This window comes from Leuresthes tenuis, unplaced genomic scaffold (assembly GCF_036924035.1).
Source record: "Leuresthes tenuis unplaced genomic scaffold, fLeuTen1.0.hap1 SCAF_2, whole genome shotgun sequence".
Classification (NCBI taxonomy): domain Eukaryota; kingdom Metazoa; phylum Chordata; class Actinopteri; order Atheriniformes; family Atherinopsidae; genus Leuresthes; species Leuresthes tenuis.
This window is the reverse complement of record NW_027325356.1, coordinates 14,409,193-14,426,673: the sequence shown is the minus strand read 5'-3', so window position 1 is coordinate 14,426,673 and position 17,481 is coordinate 14,409,193. Positions and strand designations below refer to the sequence as shown.

Below are 17,481 nucleotides of genomic sequence, written 5' to 3'. Positions count from 1 at the left end.
AGGAGTCAAAGACAACTCTGGGGCTTCAAAACTAATTTGGCTGCCCTGCTCGCTCTACCAGTGAACTGACAAGGTTTTCTCTCAGCAGTGGGAAGAGAAACGACAAAGAAAAGATGTTAAAAACACATTCCTTAACTATGTTATGTTTTAAAAACTAGGGCTTCTCCCCTACTGTGCTTAACTTTTTCTTTCCTCGTCACTGTTTTTTTTTTTTTTTTTTTTTTTTTAAATCTCTTTCTGGTTTTCATCTTCTCCTGCTCTCGTTTTGTTCTCAGGGACAAGGCCCCAGGCCAGCGGGAGTGCGACTCGTCAATTGATAACATTAACAAATGTATCCGGGACATTGAACAGGCTTCTCTGGCAGCCGTCAGCCAGAACTTACCCAGCAGGGACGACATCTCACTGGAGGTAAGCGACCATCAGAAGACGACGTCTTCCCACACAGCTACTGGTATCTGGATTAGGTGTTTGCGTCTACTTGTTTGTCCTTGTCTGCTTTAACTCTGTCGCTCACCTTGTCCATCTTTTCCTCTGCCAGAGTTGTTGTTTAGTGTTACTGCTGCGTCTTTGGTCTCTTTTTAATGGTGGTTTTAATGAGGTTTTATGCTTCCTTGGTGATCAACACATGGCAGCGGTTTGACTTTGTAAGATTTTTGTGTTATTTTCTTATTGAATTTATATTATTACAGAACTTAAAATCGACTACAGTAGCCCACAGCAGGTATCTTACTTTTTACTTTCCTTTGTAGGGCTCTTTATGCATTTCCAAGCTGATTATTTGTATTCACCACCATCTCCTTTAAAAAGCAAATAAAAAGATTACATTTTTTTTTATTACTCTCTCTCTCTTCAGGCACTACAGGAGCAACTGACGTCCACCGTGCAGGAAATTGGCCATTTAATTGACCCCATTTCCACAGCTGCCAGGGGCGAAGCTTCCCAACTAGGACACAAGGTATGTGGGGCAGGAAGTTAATTACCAGAACACTGTTACTATGAAGCAAGAAAGTAATAGTTTTTCAGAAAGAGTGTTTATTAAAATAAAGGAGATATGAACAAAATTGATAGCAACTGTTATCACAGATTCAGATCTTTTAAAAATTTTGGTATTTATGATAAGTCAATATCTAATAGAAATGTTTATTAATACTATATATTTTTTTAAGTATTTCCTTTTATGGCTAGCTTTTCAGGTTTTCTTCATTTATAGAAAACAAGATTATGATGGGATTATTGAAACATGTCGATAGTATTAAGAGACCTTTCCCTGCCGTTATATCTCTTTTCAAGCTTAATGATCTGAGAAATGCAGTCCATTATGTGAGATCTCTAAAAGGTTTAACTTGCATATATGAGGAAAACCACTCTTTTAAAATGAACCTTTTTTCTCTCAGGTGACCCAGCTGGCCGGTTACTATGAGCCGCTAATCAAAGCCTCTGTGGGTGTGGCCTCCAAGCTGAATGACCATCAGCAGCAGATGACCTTCCTGGACCAAACTAAGACGCTAGCCGAGTCTGCCTTGCAGATGCTGTATGCTGCCAAGGAGGGTGGAGGAAACCCAAAGGCAAAGACCACTTTTGGGCTTTTATGCTTAATGCATTTTGTTTAAACCAGTGGTGAATTTGGTGCTCCACACCCGATTATCAAGCTGCAGCTCAGTGAAGATATTTACCTCGCACCGCTTGTGCCTTGTCACCCCTCACAGGCGTCCCATACCCATGATGCCATAGCAGAGGCTGCTCAGCTCATGAAGGAGGCAGTTGATGACATCATGGTGACGCTGAATGAGGCTGCCAGTGAGGTGGGAATGGTTGGAGGAATGGTGGAGTCTATCGCTGAGGCCATGGCCAAGGTGAGTTCTACTGGGTGTCTTGAGTCTTACGAAATGTTTGATGAAGCATCGCACATTAAATAATCATTGAATATCCCCACCCTCTTTCAGTATTTGTGAAAAAGTGTTGTCTTGACCACATCAGTAAAAGCCAACGTGCTGTCAATAAAAGTAAATGGTTTAAATTGACTGACAGTTGACATAGAGCATACTGTGAATTGGCAGGGAAGTAAACAGTCTAAGGTTTACACAATCTGCCATCAAGTTGTTTTGCTCCTTTTAAGCTAAGTGTCTGTTGCTGGTTGCATTATCTTGATTAAAAATCACCTTGTTTCCCAGACAACATAACAATTCCACTGTTTAACATATTAATGCAAAACACAAGCCAGCGAGACAGAGGAGAATTGACCTTAATCGGATCCTTTCTTACCTAGAGCCAGACAAATTGGACTATCCTTCCAATTAACAGCAAAACACGTGAGGTGCAAAGCAAGAAAAAGCCTTTTTATCTCAAGTACAGACGGAGAATGGCATCAGCTAATTACGTTTCTTCTCACCCTCCTGAGCGAGCATCACAAAGGCGACAAAATGCCTCAGTGGTGTTGGTTCACCCGCAGTAGCTGCGTCTTTGTGTCAACTTTGTGTGGCAGGTCATGGATAATGAATGAAAATTGCACACTTTAGGTCTTCATGTCGCGCATGCAGGTGTGTGTCTGCCTGTGTGTCATTGAGTGTAGCTGATTAAATGAGGATAATCTTCTCAAATAATCAATTGGCGTAATGGGTCACTCTCCTTTGAGGTTTAAGCAGAGGCGATTTAAAAGGCTCTTCTCGTGAACTTTGAGACACTCAGTTAACTCAGATTCTGAGGTGTTATCCGTCTCTGCGGGAGGAGCGAACATCATGTACTTTAGATATTATGAATTCATTTCAGTCCCAGCATGCTTCTCCCACATGATGTCACGTCTTTCGTCTCCCCTGCCTTCCCCATGACATTCACATGTGTCGAACGCGGTCTGATTTATTAAATTTGCTTGAGACATAATGTGTGCACTGCAAGCTGGTGATCAAATGTTTTCGTAGCTGTTTTCAAAGCTATAATTACAGGGTGGATTTGGTGGATGTGTTATAATTAATGTTTAGCAGACATATAGAGTGTGTTTGAATGTAACACCGCATTGATGATGTTAATGAACTGATGCATGCACACCTGGCAGAATTGGTGTAAACTGAGGAGTTTAAACTGCAGCCAAGGAGCTGAATAATTGCCTCTTTGTTTGAATATGTTTATGCCTTTTTGCAAAGGACAAACCAATCATGCTTAAAATGAAAGCTGCAGTGCCATTTTACCTGACTGTATGTCTCTTCCCTTAGCTGGATGAGGGCACGCCTCCTGAGCCTGAGGGCTCATTTGTGGATTACCAGACCAGTATGGTCAAATACTCAAAGGCGATTGCTGTCACTGCTCAGGAAATGGTAAGTCTTTGAGAATATTCTGACCACTTTGACACTACATCAGAAAGTCTGCGGTGACTTATGAACACCAGCAAAAATTAGGTCTGTCATAGCAGCTGCAATAAATCACCTTTTCTGAGTAAAAATGCCCTCCAGGTTTATTCCCAGCTGATTAATTAAAGTTTATTGTTGATTAAATGCAACATCTGGCATTGAACACATTTAAACTTGAATCCTTAACAGTACATGTTATTCCAGAGGTTTGAGGATGCTCCTTTCTTAAAGAATTTTCTTGCAGTACTGAGGCAGGGCCTTTGCCTTTCAGTGATATGCAGTATGCTCTCAGCTATTCTTCTTTGAAGTTGGTCGACAAAAAACAAAGGACCTGTGCTCTACAGTTTGCAAGCAATGAGTGAAACAAACCCATGGGGTTTAGCCTCCAGTGAAGTTCATTGTGTGTTTATTATCCATCAGATGACCAAATCAGTGACAAGTCCAGATGAACTGGGAGCCTTGGCCTCTCAAGTGACCGTGGACTACAGCCAGCTGGCTGTTCAGGGGCGGCTGGCTGCTCGCACGGCAGAACCAGAAGAGGTGAGGACACGCGAAGACAAAAACAGCTCTGCCGCAGCAGTGTGGCAGGTTATGTTACAGCTGCATGCTTGTAAACATTTCTACACAAATGTATTTATAACCTGTGATTGTAAATTTTTGCTGTTAAGCAATGACTCAATGGGACAAAAATGAACTGTTTTTATGCAGATCGGTTTCCAGATTAAAACCCGAGTGCAGGACCTTGGTCATGGCTGTATCTACCTGGTCCAAAAGGCTGGAGCTCTGCAGATCACCCCCTCTGACAGCTTCACCAAGAGAGAGCTCATTGATTGTGCCCGCACCGTCACAGAGAAGGTACCATCCTCTAATTTGACTTCCTTTTATTTTTAACCACTTTTTCATCAGTTATTTTGTTAGGGGCTGAAACATGCCTTTACTGAAGCTAAGTTGACTCACACATATTAACCTAAGTGTGTGGCTGAATAGTTTTTCTTTAGATAAGAATTTTTCTAACTGCATTTTCCAAATGAGCCATAAATGTCGAAGCAGCAGTCACAATGAGAGCTGTTTAAATTCTCTAAATACTAAGGAAATGAGCTCCAGTGCTCCCTTTATTATCTAATTTAACGTAGGAAACGCTGGACCAATCTTTATGAAAGAGAGGGGATCATTTCATCCCACAATTCCTTGTGGTCGCGACTTTCAAAGAGATGCAAGGTTATGTCCTGTGATACCAACTGATTTGTGTGGATAAATGTGAGGACAGGAGGAGAATCTAATTTTTTTTCTTTGCTTTTCTTTTCCTTCTTTAATTACCAACCTTGATAGAAAGGTAATATTTTCTGTATTATAATAACAAATGCATATGACATGCCATGTTTGAAACAATGCAATAAGATTGCATTAGATCTGACACATTATTTGTGGAACAATGATTGGAAAGGATGAGTTTTGGTGCTGCACTCCCACTTCAGAGCTTATGGTCGGATGCTGTGCGGTCGTCTAAGTCTAAGTCGAAGTCCTTCCAAATTCCTCCCAACGTCTTTCCTTAACCTCATGATGTCTTCCAACAAAAAAAAAAAGACAATTGGAGTTCCAGCATTAATAATGATATTTGTTTGTTAAACCACTGTGAAATTGGACACAACCCCTCTCTGCTGCAGTACAAGCTTTTGTGAGGAGTTGTGAATAAAACATGTATGCAGCCAGCTTGACATGACCTAATGGTTTGGGCTTTGGCACCTGTCGGTTAAATGCCGATGAAACCTGAGGACGCTGTATACGTCTACTGGGCATCTGGCCCTTTAGTCAAAGTGGACCTACCCGTAATGATGCATGACTTTGAATCTACATACAATTTAAACCAGTGAGCTACAGCCATAGTTGTTCTGAAAGGGACAACTCAGCTGCAGAAACCAAATAAAAATAAGGTTCTCCTGGTTTGAGTCTCTTTTGGAGTCAACTTCAGGTGGTCATTTATGGAACTGCAGTTTTTGGGATGCGTGCTCATTCCCCTACGTTCAGGGTTGCAGCTTGAGTTTGATACGGACTAATTTCACTGTGAACCACCATGTGGTGTGCTGGTTTGTTCCAACATGACATTTAGTTGTAAGAACAAATATTTAAGTACTTTTCCAACACCTGTTTCTTTCTTTCTTTTCAAGGAGAGTCGTATTGCAAAAAGTATTTTAATAAGTATCTTTAATAGTGGAGACTTTTCCCCAGATTTTCTTTTACCAGTGAAGGTGTCCTCAGCTCTGCTTACTTTGTGTTTATTACATTTGTTTGTTTTCTATTATGCAAACAAGTCAATCATCCGTCTGCTTTTTGCTTTGTCTAGGTATGATTAACAATCCACTCCTTCTTTCATGCTAAGTTAATTGCACATCCTCTCCTGTATGATTATAGGATGTGATGTGTGTTTGTGTCCCCAGGTGTCGTTGGTGCTTTCAGCTCTCCAGGCAGGCAACAAAGGCACTCAGGCCTGCATCACAGCAGGCAGCGCGGTGTCTGGCATTATCGCAGACCTGGACACCACCATCATGTTTGCCTCTGCCGGCACACTCAATGCGGAAAACGACGAGTCCTTCGCTGACCACAGGTTAGAGCTTGAAATGATTGAGTTTGTATACAAATACAACTGTGTAAGACGTCACAAGGTCTACAAGGAGACTGGAGTCTCAAATCCGCCCCTTGCTTATCTTTCATCCTAAAATGACACAATGACGTATTAGCTGCCGAACGGGGAGGAAGCCTCTGGCACTGGAAACTACAAATTACCCAGAAGATTTGAATGATGCAGGGTGTGACACATCTCCTACTGTTTATACCCAGCAGCAGACTCTGCTCTGAGCCAGCATTCCCATTGTTTGAATAGATGAAAATAAATAATTAATTGTTTGATTTGTGTACAAGTGCACATTTCTAGAGGGCATCTCAGATGTGAAGGCATTAAATTTGCCAAGTGAGACATATATACTGATCTAAGACTAGACATGACATTAAATGCCACTATGACCTAGATCTTGACAGGAAGTTGCAAGTGAATTTGTAGTGTAGCTCACTGAAGAATCATGAAAGTAGAGGAGTCGTGTCAGGACAGGATGAAAGTCAGCAGAATCTCTTGCTTTCAACTGATGTCACAGAGAAACTCTGCAGCAGTTTTAGAAAAGTATTGTACTTATGGGTGTTAGTGTGTATCCCATTTCACTACAATCCACACATTCATTTCTGCTGGAGTAAGACTTCTAGATCAAGGTCCTCAAAAAAGAAATGACACTTATTTCTCGTATTCCTTTGTTTGTCTTTGTTGTTCTGTTACTCTGTTTACTCTTTTTCCTCTCTCTCGTTTCCTCCTTTTCCCTGTCAGGGAAAACATTCTTAAGACAGCCAAAGCTTTGGTGGAAGACACAAAGATGCTGGTATCTGGTGCAGCCTCCGGTCAGGACAAGTTAGCTCAAGCTGCCCAGTCCTCTGCCAAAACCATCACTCAGCTCACAGATGTGGTTAAACTTGGAGCTGCCAGCATCGGCTCTGATGACCCTGAGACACAGGTCAGCCAGTCTTTCTGTTTGTCCCTTATTTACTGAGCCTATATTTTGGAGAAACGAGGGAAAGGTTAGAAAGGCAATGGCGTTTCAGTGTGTTGTCTTTCCCAGACTGCTCAGTGATTAGTGAGTGACAATCTGTCTTCTCTCTAGGTGGTGCTGATAAATGCTGTCAAAGATGTGGCCAAAGCGCTGGCTGAGCTCATTAGTGCCACCAAGTGTGCAGCTGGAAAGGCAGCAGATGATCCGTCTATGTACCAACTGAAGAGCGCTGCCAAGGTGAGGGGATCATTCTGAAATAGCTGAAACTGTCTCATGAAATTTGAAAGCCTCCTCTGGGCTTGAATTCAGATTTTGGAGTTAGAAATCAAATGAACCATCCTCTGAATTTAAATCAACAAAAGTGGATCCTTTTTTCTGTTTAACTAAAATTAGTCTCTGTATATTTATTTTTTCCATAAATGGAAATACAATAAAACACTTAGTTTACCTGAGAACAGATTTAAACCTTTACTGATAAAAATAACTACACTGTCCCACAGCCTCACACAGGGCTCTTAACCAGTCAGAACACACTTGTTGCCATCATGAAACCTTGCTCACAAAGGTTAAACGGAGCTCTGGGTCTCGGGAATGGAAATGGCTGGGGTGTTAAAGATAACAGAAAATCTGATAAAGCAGCTGAATCCTGCACACCCAAACATATGCAGTGTCAAAGCCACGGTTCATATTTAACTGATGACACTGTTGCTGCTCATTATCACTTAGAGCTGTAAAGCTCACAGTCACCAACAGCACCAAGCGTCATGGAGTCTTCCAGACGCCTCAGAAGCAGCTTTCTATCCTAAAAAGAAAAAAATCTAGTTAACCATTTTTAAGATTTCAGCTTCATGTCCAGAGAAACAGATCTTTCTCCATGGGTAATGTGCACCCCCTATCGTTCAGTGTTGTGTATTGCATCTTGAATTGGATTTTTTGGAAGTCCTGCGTTTGTATTTTTCATATTTTGACACTGTGCAAATTATTGGTGGATGATTTAATTGTTCCCCTGGGTGTGTGATGTGAACATTCCGAGGGATTTGTCTTTGCCTAACCTAAGTTTATTTTTAGCTAAACATGTAAGACTGCCTTTGTTTTCAGTTATGATTTGACTGTGTTCTCTGGTGTGGTGAAGTGCCTTGACTCGACACCTATTTAATTAGCTTCCTCACTCACAAAACCAGCGACCTTGGACGCTTATTTTATTCATTAAGTGTCTCTTTTAATTTCCGATTAATAAATAAAAACTCTTTAGTTGTTTGTCAAGAAGTGAACACTGTTCTGGACTTTTTTTCTGCCAGGTAATGGTTACCAACGTCACGTCCCTTCTGAAAACGGTCAAGGCCGTAGAAGACGAGGCCACTCGGGGCACAAGAGCTCTGGAGGCCACCATTGAATGCATTAAACAGGAAATGGCGGTAAGGACAGATGGAGGGCTAAGCTTATGAGTGGGTGTTGGACAGTAGTATTGTGGCATGATCCCTTCATGTGTTTGATTTATGCTAATTCCCCAAAAAGCAAAATGTGAATTTCTATATGTTGATGATGCAACAAAAACTTCTCGGTTTTGTCACACTGAGGAGTCACTGCTTCCGTCAGTTTCTGAATTAAATGTGTGTGCTACCTGTCCTTGTCATCCTCAGCTGTTTCGATCCAAGGATGCTCCACACAAGACGACCACACCGGAGGAGTTCATTCGCATGACTAAGGGGATCACCATGGCAACGGCTAAAGCCGTGGCTGCAGGAAACTCTGCCCGGCAGGAGGACATTATTCATACTGCCAACCTGAGCCGAAAAGCCATTTCTGACATGCTGACTACCTGCAAGGTGTTCAAACACTAATATATTGTACACTGTAGTGTCTTAATGTTAAACCCTTAATATCCACAGAAAGAAAGATGAAGCCTGACCACTCAGAAAAATATCGTTATAAAAGTAAATGTGAGTCTTCCTGTCTAATCTGTGTGTGTTCGTCTTTCAGCAAGCAGCATACCATCCAGAGGTCAGTGAGGAGGTGAAGAACCGAGCGCTGATGTTTGGAGCCGAGTGCACAACCGGATACATTGATCTGCTGGAACAAGTGCTGCTGGTAGGTTAAACACGGTGTCAAGAAGTATGATGGAAGAGAGACAGGTTTTAGATAAATTATGGAGTGGATGATTTTTCTTTGGCGCCTGATTCTACTTTTCAGTTATGTGTTTATTTACGAAGTGTGTGTGTGTGTGTGTGCAGGTCTTGCAGAGGCCCACTGCAGAGCAGAAGCAGCATCTCGCAGCTTGCTCCAAACGTGTGGCAGGTGCTGTCACAGAACTCATCCAGACTGCTGAGGCCATGAAAGGTAACGGCTCATACACACTCTCACACGTTTTAGACTCCCTTCACAGTGTTACATGTGAGATGCACTCAAATTCACGTGAAGAAGGGATCTATTCACTAATGAAGCTGCAGGCAAAAACATGGGATTCATCATCCCTTCTAGGAACCACATGCATAAGGAAAACAGTTTAAAAAATCCTTAACTATGAAACTTTTTTTATTATTTTTTTAAACAAACTTAATAATGTCCCTGCCCTCCTTCCCTTGCCACAGATGGAGGTAAGTTAGCATTGTTTTCTGTGCTTTGATATGTTTCACCGGATGCGAGCTGATTTCTTGGCACCTTCTTTGATTTATTTAAGCTAATCAAATCCAGCTGCCTTCGGGCTTCTTGAGCACAATTAGTTCCGTCCATCACGCTTTTTTTTTTTTAACATGCCATCTCATCTGAATTAAATCACTCCATTTTCAGCCAGTTAGTGGCCTCCATCAGCTGTGCATGGGATGTGGACGAATGCATCGTTGTGCATCATTCAGTTTCCTGTGTTCACAGTGTTGTTTTCTCCGTGATCACAGTGTGAGGCATGTTCACGGTTTGTGGGGTGTTGTTCCAATTCTTTTTTTCAAGTCAAGTTTCCTAATTATGTGCATACGCATGCCTCAGGTTCAGAATGGGTTGACCCGGAGGATCCGACAGTGATTGCAGAGACTGAGCTGCTTGGTGCAGCAGCATCCATCGAAGCAGCAGCTAAGAAGCTAGAGCAGCTCAAACCTCGAGCCAAGCCGAAGGTGGGTGACTATGTGATGGAGAGCTGAGGGGGACGGGTGAGGTGAGGGGAGGGAAAAGATGTCACCACAGTTTTGTCCAAAAGCGCCACAGAGCGGTGTGAGTGAGGAGGAGATTTTTGCATTACACACTTGGAAGTTTGAATACTTTAAAACCATTAACTGTGTGTTAATCACTAACAGTTCATGTCAATCTAAAGGTAGAAATAATCGATTGCAAGATTTTTTTAAACTTTTACATTGAAAAAAATACACTATTTAAAGATACAAGTTTTGGAAGACGGGCTCCTTTTAAATTGTTCCATCAGTTTTAATGCTACTTTTTAAAATCATTTAAGTCTGCATTGATTGTCATTTTTTAAAGTTTGATCATTGAAAGGTAGGAGTATTACTTCCTTTCTGCTACCTCCTTTTGACTTTTGCTTTGCATTTCTTTTTCATTATGTCAGTGAGGGGGCGGCCTTTCAGTGTGTCATGGGCTCAGCGGCTCACCCCTTGGTTTGCACAGATCCTGTTTACCACAACAGCTGCCATTTTATAGGAAAAATGATACTTTCTGCAGCTTGTTTTCTCTTGGTCACTAATTCATCAGCTGAAAAGTACATGTGTTTCATTTTAAAAGTGAATTATTGAAAATATACTTGCTACTGTCCTCAGCATATTAAGCTAGCACAGTCACTGAAAACTGTGTGTCCTGGACAGACTCTGAAAGACAGCCCCCCTCATTAGCCTAATGAAGCAGAAAGATTAATGTCATATTTTATACATTGGTTATGCCCTAAATTAATATTATTGTTATTTTGTAGCTTTTACTGGCAGTTTAACTTATTTATTGAGATACTTCTGTATTTATTTTGGATTTTGACAGGTCAGGTGCTCCGTAGTTTCATTATTTCATTATTAGCATCGGTGTGTAAGCAGTGTATAACAGTGAGATAGTTTAGTTGTTTCCAGCCCAAGGATCAGTTCCTCTTCGTATGGGTCATAGGAAAACTGGTTGGTGGGGAGTTGTTGGCAGAGGAAAAGTTACATTCAAAATTCTCTTGCGCTGCATACGTTTTTTTTGCTTTTTGTTAAATATTAGCTATATTTGCAGAAGACGAACATCTCTCTTGTGTGTGAAATGACTCGTAGATGTGTGAAATATGGAGCTATGGGCTCCAGGTAAAAACTGCTTTAAAAAAATGACTGCTTGGGGAATGAAGCTTGGGGTATGAATGCAGTGGAATATTTCTTTTTTGAGATGTGCCAGGGTAGAAATAGAAATGAAAATTTAAGTGGACATGTTAGAAAAAATATTTGTCGTTTGTTACTGTGTTGTATTGAGCAACAGTTACAAAATGATATATTTTGCTTTGTAAATGTTATAGAAAGGCTGGTCTGTTGCTCAGCCTGTCCTCTTTGAAATAGCCTCCTTCATATATCATTTATTGAATATTCATGTCCACCAACATTTCCCTTTGAGCCCATCTCTGTCGCTCATACTTCTCCTGTTTTTGTTGTGTAAAACTCACAAAAACCCAACATCCTTGAAATGTCAACACCAGTCATATCCAACTTCTCCAAACACCATGTCTGCTGTCCCCTCCTCTTCCTCTTTCTTCCCCTCCCCCTGCCGTTCATCCATCTGTCCTAGATCTAGCTTAAAGTTTGTTCCAGTCTACTGTATGTTGTCTCGCTCCCAGTTAGCCCCCCCGCCCTCCTCCCCCTCCTCCTCTTCCCTGCCTGCCCCCACCACCGGAGGCCTTCTCTGCAGGGCTCTGTCTGATATGTTTGATATATTAGGTTGTAATTCAGTCCCAACTATATATCAAACATATTCCTACAGTGTCCCGCTCTGTCTACAGACTTGTGGTGTGAATGTGTTTGTGTGTGTGTTCAAACAGGCACACAGGAGTATGATTGGATGTCTGATACAGAGTGTTGTTTCCCCTGCAGTTGTATATAGCTCCTTATCAGTTCTTGCACTTGAAAAAGATGTTGTATATGGTTGCGTGAAGTTTTTTTAAAGTAATCCTTTGAAGATTTTAGTCATCGAGTGGAATGATATTACTTGTGATGGGAAGGAGTTACATCTGATAAATCATTTTTCAAGCCACGCCCCTCTTAAAGATGTGTTGAGTTTAATTCTTTTTCACAAAAGCAGTGACTATACCTATCATTTTGTGCCATCAATAATCATCCAATTTGACTTACTGGTCTCCTCCCCCCAGCTAGCAGACGAGACACTGAACTTTGAGGAGCAGATCCTGGAGGCTGCCAAGTCGATTGCTGCAGCCACCAGCGCGTTGGTGAAATCGGCTTCAGCTGCGCAGAGAGAGCTGGTAGCTCAGGGGAAAGTAGGCTCCATCCCCGCCAATGCCGTGGATGATGGACAGTGGTCTCAGGGGCTCATCTCTGCTGTGAGTGTTGCGGTGTAGGTTGTCCTCTCCAGTTCATAAATGAGGCACAATCTTGTCACACATTCACTTTCTTTATTTCTCGCTTCCAGGCACGTATGGTAGCGGCAGCGACCAGCAACCTGTGCGAAGCAGCCAACGCCTCAGTTCAAGGCCACGCCAGCGAGGAGAAGCTCATCTCTTCAGCCAAACAGGTGGCGGCCTCCACTGCCCAGCTGCTGGTGGCCTGTAAGGTCAAGGCTGACCAGGACTCTGAGGCCATGAGAAGACTGCAGGTACGCACGCATGCAGAGGTTTCAGTAACTATGCTTCCTTACCTTGTAAATCCCATTGGTTTATTTATTAAAGCTAGATGGGAATGTGGCATGTGCTTTGCTGAACTGCTGCGTCACGATTTACTCACACGCCACCTTTTCTTATGCGCTGCTAAAGGCTTTGCTTAAAAATTCTGAAGTTCCACACACACCACAGTCCTGTTGTGAAACCACCCTAAGATGTAGAGAGACAGTGGCAGTATTTATTAGCGCTAATTTTTATGTGTCTGTGTAATTAACAAGCTTAAAAAAGTTATTTTGATTTTATTGACGATAGAGTAATATTTGTAGCCATTCTTTTGTAACTGGTAACATAATTCCCCTTGTCCAAATGAAAAATTGCATGTCTGCATTGTATTTTTTTATTGTGCTTTGATTTTGAGTTCAGTCACTAGCGTTTCCGTATGTTTGACGTGTGTATTTTTATTTTAAATCAGAATATAATGTACATTGACATACAAGAGCACTTTCTGACAGTATTGAGTATTTTTCCTGCTGATGTTTGAATGATCCATCTCTTCAGTCACTGTCTGTTGCTCTAAGATGATCTTGTCGTTCTGTAGATTGCTGGGAATGCAGTGAAGAAAGCATCTGACAATTTGGTGCGGGCGGCCCAGAAAGCAGCTTTTGACAAAGCAGACGAAGACAACGTGGTGGTCAAAACCAAGTTTGTGGGTGGAATAGCGCAGGTATTGCTTTCGAATAGCTTTTGATTATGTTGGTGCTTGTGTTGTCAGGTGCAGGCAAGTTGTGAGGTTGCAAAGCAAAAGCACAAGACCTTGAACTGTGGTATTAGTATTTATTTCTCTAGACTTGGTTACATTGTTGTTTATGTTGCCCAGCAACATGAATGACTATCACAGAACAGTAGATGCCCACATACTGACGCCACCCTTCACTGAAACATTCTTCAACTTCAAAATATGCAGATTTACAAGTTAGGACCCAAATTAGTGACAGAGAGCAGACAAACCGTGGGAAAAGGCAAAGAACATAGAACCAGATTTATTTATTTTTAGAAAAGATATTTCGGCTGCTTAAAGATGATTACCTTGAACTTTCTTTAGGAGATTCAGTTGTATTATTATCTTTATTGTCTGCTTTAAATGCACCTGTTGACCATTTCCATGAATAAATGAGTTTTGGAAAATGGGTCCACCTGGGTAAAACCTTTCACAACCTGTTTTTGATGTGTCCTCTTCTGTTTCCTCATCGATTCAGAGTTCCTTTCTCCTCTTTATGAGTTTTTATTACATATCTTCTATTCACAAACGGAGTGGAAAATCTAAAGAAACGCACACATTAGTCATAGAAGAAATGCTGACCTCTTCTTAATTTTCATAGCTCATGTCACTTTTGGTCCAAACTAGAGCTGAATGGGTTTTGAAAAACTAAACACGAAAGCCAAAATACACTGTAAACTGTAATGTAAATTGCCATAACGTAAAATTGTTTTTTTTTCTCTCTGTCTAGATCATTGCAGCCCAGGAAGAGATGCTGAGGAAAGAGAGGGAGCTGGAAGAAGCCAGAAAGAAACTGGCTCAGATCAGGCAGCAGCAGTACAAGTTCCTTCCCAGCGAGCTACGAGAGGACGCCAACTAGTCACCGCTGCATAGGTTTTAACTGGTGTCAAGACCGCATTTGTATTTGTGTTAATTTGTGTCCTCCTGACGGCACACCTGGACAGGTATGTGTTCTACAGTGACTTCTGTGACGGATTTTACAAACCATTAAAGCCCAGTTCTGCAGTGAACACCGCTGGCTTCGACACATGGAAAGAGCGAAGAGTCGACTACTAGAAACAGACAAATACTACTGCGTGGAACGGACTACTTCTTGAAAACATAAAGATTGTGGTAAACCGACGGAGGAGCTTCTTCCCGTCCTCATTTATAGCATAACTACTTCAGCCGATGTAAACCAGAATGTGACATGCCAAGGACAAACGGCACAGCTCGTGCTCCCTTGTTTGCCCAAAAGCTACACTTTCTTTCTTTTGTTCAATGGTTTGAGGCTCTAGTGTAAAAAAAACAACAAAAAAACTTTCAAATGAAAATGTGATTGTACTGCTGTTCATGCCGTATAACTGCAACATCAATCTGAAAGCAAAAACATTTCGGTTCGGTACTCTGATTGTGTGAATGTTTGCCTTTATGCTCCAGTTTGCACCTTAAAGTCTCTGTGAAACATGTAAATCACTGTGGCATGTGGCTCTACTTCAGTGGTCATTAACCCTAATATGAAGGAAGAGCGTTGCATATTGGTGTTTTGATAGACCATAGTGTGGATTTCAATAATGGACAGCTGATTTTGGGAAGTTATATTTAATGTAGGTGGTCATCTAATTTTCTTTTTCTGCCTTCATTTATCATGCTGATAATTTTACATTCAAAACTTACGATGCAACTTATTCTGCTTCTCAGTGTAGATCTCTTGAGTAACCGTTACCCTGTCAATGTTTTTCGACATGGAACGAAATGTTACCATTGAGGATATTTATTACTCCTGAGTATTTTTAGCAGAGGCTCAGAAATGGTCTTGCTTCATAGCTGCCACTAGCAGAGGCTAGTGTGGCTTCCAGGCAAGGATACAGATGTTTTCTCAACCCTTCAAATATCTTTTCTTTTTTTTTTTCTCTCCCTCTTTCATTTCAGGTATTCAAACCTACGTACAGTATGAGTTTGATCATGATGCAATAAGATGGATGGTGCTTTAGGGGGCAGCATTGGTTACGTTTACACCATGCAAACGCAAACACAGTAATAACCAATGGGATGGTATTGTTGTAATCTATGGCAGATCTGAATTAGTATAGGGTGGGAAGTTTGTGTGACCTGGCAAGTCGATTAGCTCCAATGTCATTCAGAGTCCGAATAAATGGAAAACAAATACCTTTGACCTCTAGAATCTAGTTGATCTGGTCGCTACCCCCTGTATAATACTGCAGTCCTATGTTGATAGTTATCTCTTCCATAATTAGACGGTTATTAGTCATTTTTCTCGCAAAACTGTCACTGCCGAGGAATGATGTTTCAATCCGACTGCAGTTATTGAAATTCAAGAAGTGGTCAAATTCAAACTCTAAAAAAATAACTTTTGCAATAATTCCTAATAATCTTCTGACAGTTGAGTGTAATTGACAGTGAAGTGACAACCGAGCTAATCACTGCGACTGATTCCGTCTCCTTTCTGGGTGCCGTGTGCGACTTGACTGAATATGCTACTTGCTGCAATAGAAGAACCTTTTGTTTACGGAGTTTGATTGTAATGTGTTCAGTTTCCACAGTCTAACTATTTGGGCTGTGTTTCATTCTTAAACTATAGTGCATTGTAAGGTTCTGCTGTGAAAATGCATGGCTTTGTGCTTCAGGTGCAGAGTAATTCAGACCTCCACTTAACTACAGTATACCACAGCGTTTAGCTAAAGACACACTTAAGTTTTTCTTTTTTTTTAAGTTCCATCTGGACTTGGATTTGTTTTTTGTTTTTGTTTTTTGTGTTTGTGTGTCTGCGTGTGTGTGTGTGTGTGAGCGTTGGAAAGAGGGAGGAAAATGAAGCATGTCCACTACTTATCAGTTAAGTCTGTAGTGTTATTAGTATTATTAGTGCCTTAGTATGTAGTCAAAACAGCCTCTGCTCTGAGTGAAAGCGTCATGTCATCGGTCAATAGAAGGTACAGGACAAGCTATTGTTTGGAAATGTAGGTTCATGTCTGTGGGGTTGTTACTATTCGTTCTCCCACTCGCTAACATACTGTTCCTCTAAGTGCTGAAACAACTGCACCCCTTTATCTAACCTCTCTGCCACATGTGAGGCCTTTTTTTGGATGACAGAGGAACTGTCTGCCAGTCAAATAGAAAATAAAAAAATGTGTTGCAGTTTAAACTGTACTCTCAGTATGTATACTGTATATGTATATTACATATATGAACACATTTTTGTACTGCATTCCATGGGCATGTACCACAGTGCTTCTAAGCTACACAGACTGGAGAAGTGACTCCGTCAACTGCTTTATTGTGTGTTTCTGAAGTCTGAAAATTTTATGGATGGGCTTTTTTTTCTTGTACTTATAAGATTCTATGAAAGATACATGTGATAGGAACATTTCGATATATCTGTCACCATCAAGATGTTGTGAAGCATTTCAATGCTGTGGCGTAATCAAAGTGTCCTGTATGTTCCCAGCTCCCTGAACAGAAGTGAAATTAGGATGTGGCTACTCTAAAGATGAGCTGTAACTTACGATATAAAAGATATTTATCTGGCCTCAAAACTATTTTTTGTATTCACTGAAAATAAAGCATTTCAATGTAATGAAATTCCCTGTTATGATTGTTTTTGGAGCATAGACAGACTGTGTATGTGTTTTATTCAGATTCAAATTTTTCACTCATGAATTTAAGATCTTCTTTTGATTTTGAATGATCTAGAATCACAACAACACAGTTCATAATTCATGTGTCAGTTATTTCACTGCTACAAATACAAGGGAAATTATTTTCATAGTCATGGAATCACTATTGCATAAATGCTAATAAACCAAGGTGCAGGGTACCTGGGTGCACCCTGCACCTTGCCGGGTGGTAGCTGGGATAGTTCCCAGACGTCTGCAACCCTAAACAGGATAACGCGGGTATGAATGAATGAACGAACAAATGAATAAAGAATTCTAGAATTTGATGCCAGCGACACATCGAAAGGAGAAAAGCATAGAAACATGCAAGACTAAAAAA

General features: G+C 41.1%; 1 protein-coding gene across 2 annotated transcripts in view; it reads left to right on the top strand.

The window, feature by feature from the left end:
* The window catches only part of tln2a (talin 2a), a 75,323-nt gene extending 58,256 nt beyond the window's left edge, over window positions 1-17,067 (top strand). For both annotated transcript variants that reach the window (XM_072380296.1, XM_072380297.1), the window contains 19 exons: window positions 276-408; window positions 854-955; window positions 1,395-1,565; window positions 1,707-1,853; window positions 3,207-3,308; window positions 3,762-3,881; window positions 4,050-4,196; window positions 5,777-5,943; window positions 6,712-6,895; window positions 7,043-7,168; window positions 8,230-8,346; window positions 8,572-8,757; window positions 8,912-9,019; window positions 9,163-9,268; window positions 9,911-10,035; window positions 12,246-12,434; window positions 12,524-12,706; window positions 13,309-13,434; window positions 14,219-17,067. In XM_072380296.1, coding sequence (XP_072236397.1) covers window positions 276-408; window positions 854-955; window positions 1,395-1,565; window positions 1,707-1,853; window positions 3,207-3,308; window positions 3,762-3,881; window positions 4,050-4,196; window positions 5,777-5,943; window positions 6,712-6,895; window positions 7,043-7,168; window positions 8,230-8,346; window positions 8,572-8,757; window positions 8,912-9,019; window positions 9,163-9,268; window positions 9,911-10,035; window positions 12,246-12,434; window positions 12,524-12,706; window positions 13,309-13,434; window positions 14,219-14,347 — 2,668 coding nt within the window. In that variant the 3' untranslated portion in view covers window positions 14,348-17,067. The remainder of the gene's footprint in view (window positions 1-275; window positions 409-853; window positions 956-1,394; window positions 1,566-1,706; window positions 1,854-3,206; window positions 3,309-3,761; window positions 3,882-4,049; window positions 4,197-5,776; window positions 5,944-6,711; window positions 6,896-7,042; window positions 7,169-8,229; window positions 8,347-8,571; window positions 8,758-8,911; window positions 9,020-9,162; window positions 9,269-9,910; window positions 10,036-12,245; window positions 12,435-12,523; window positions 12,707-13,308; window positions 13,435-14,218) is intronic.
* Window positions 17,068-17,481: the final 414 nt, after the last annotated feature.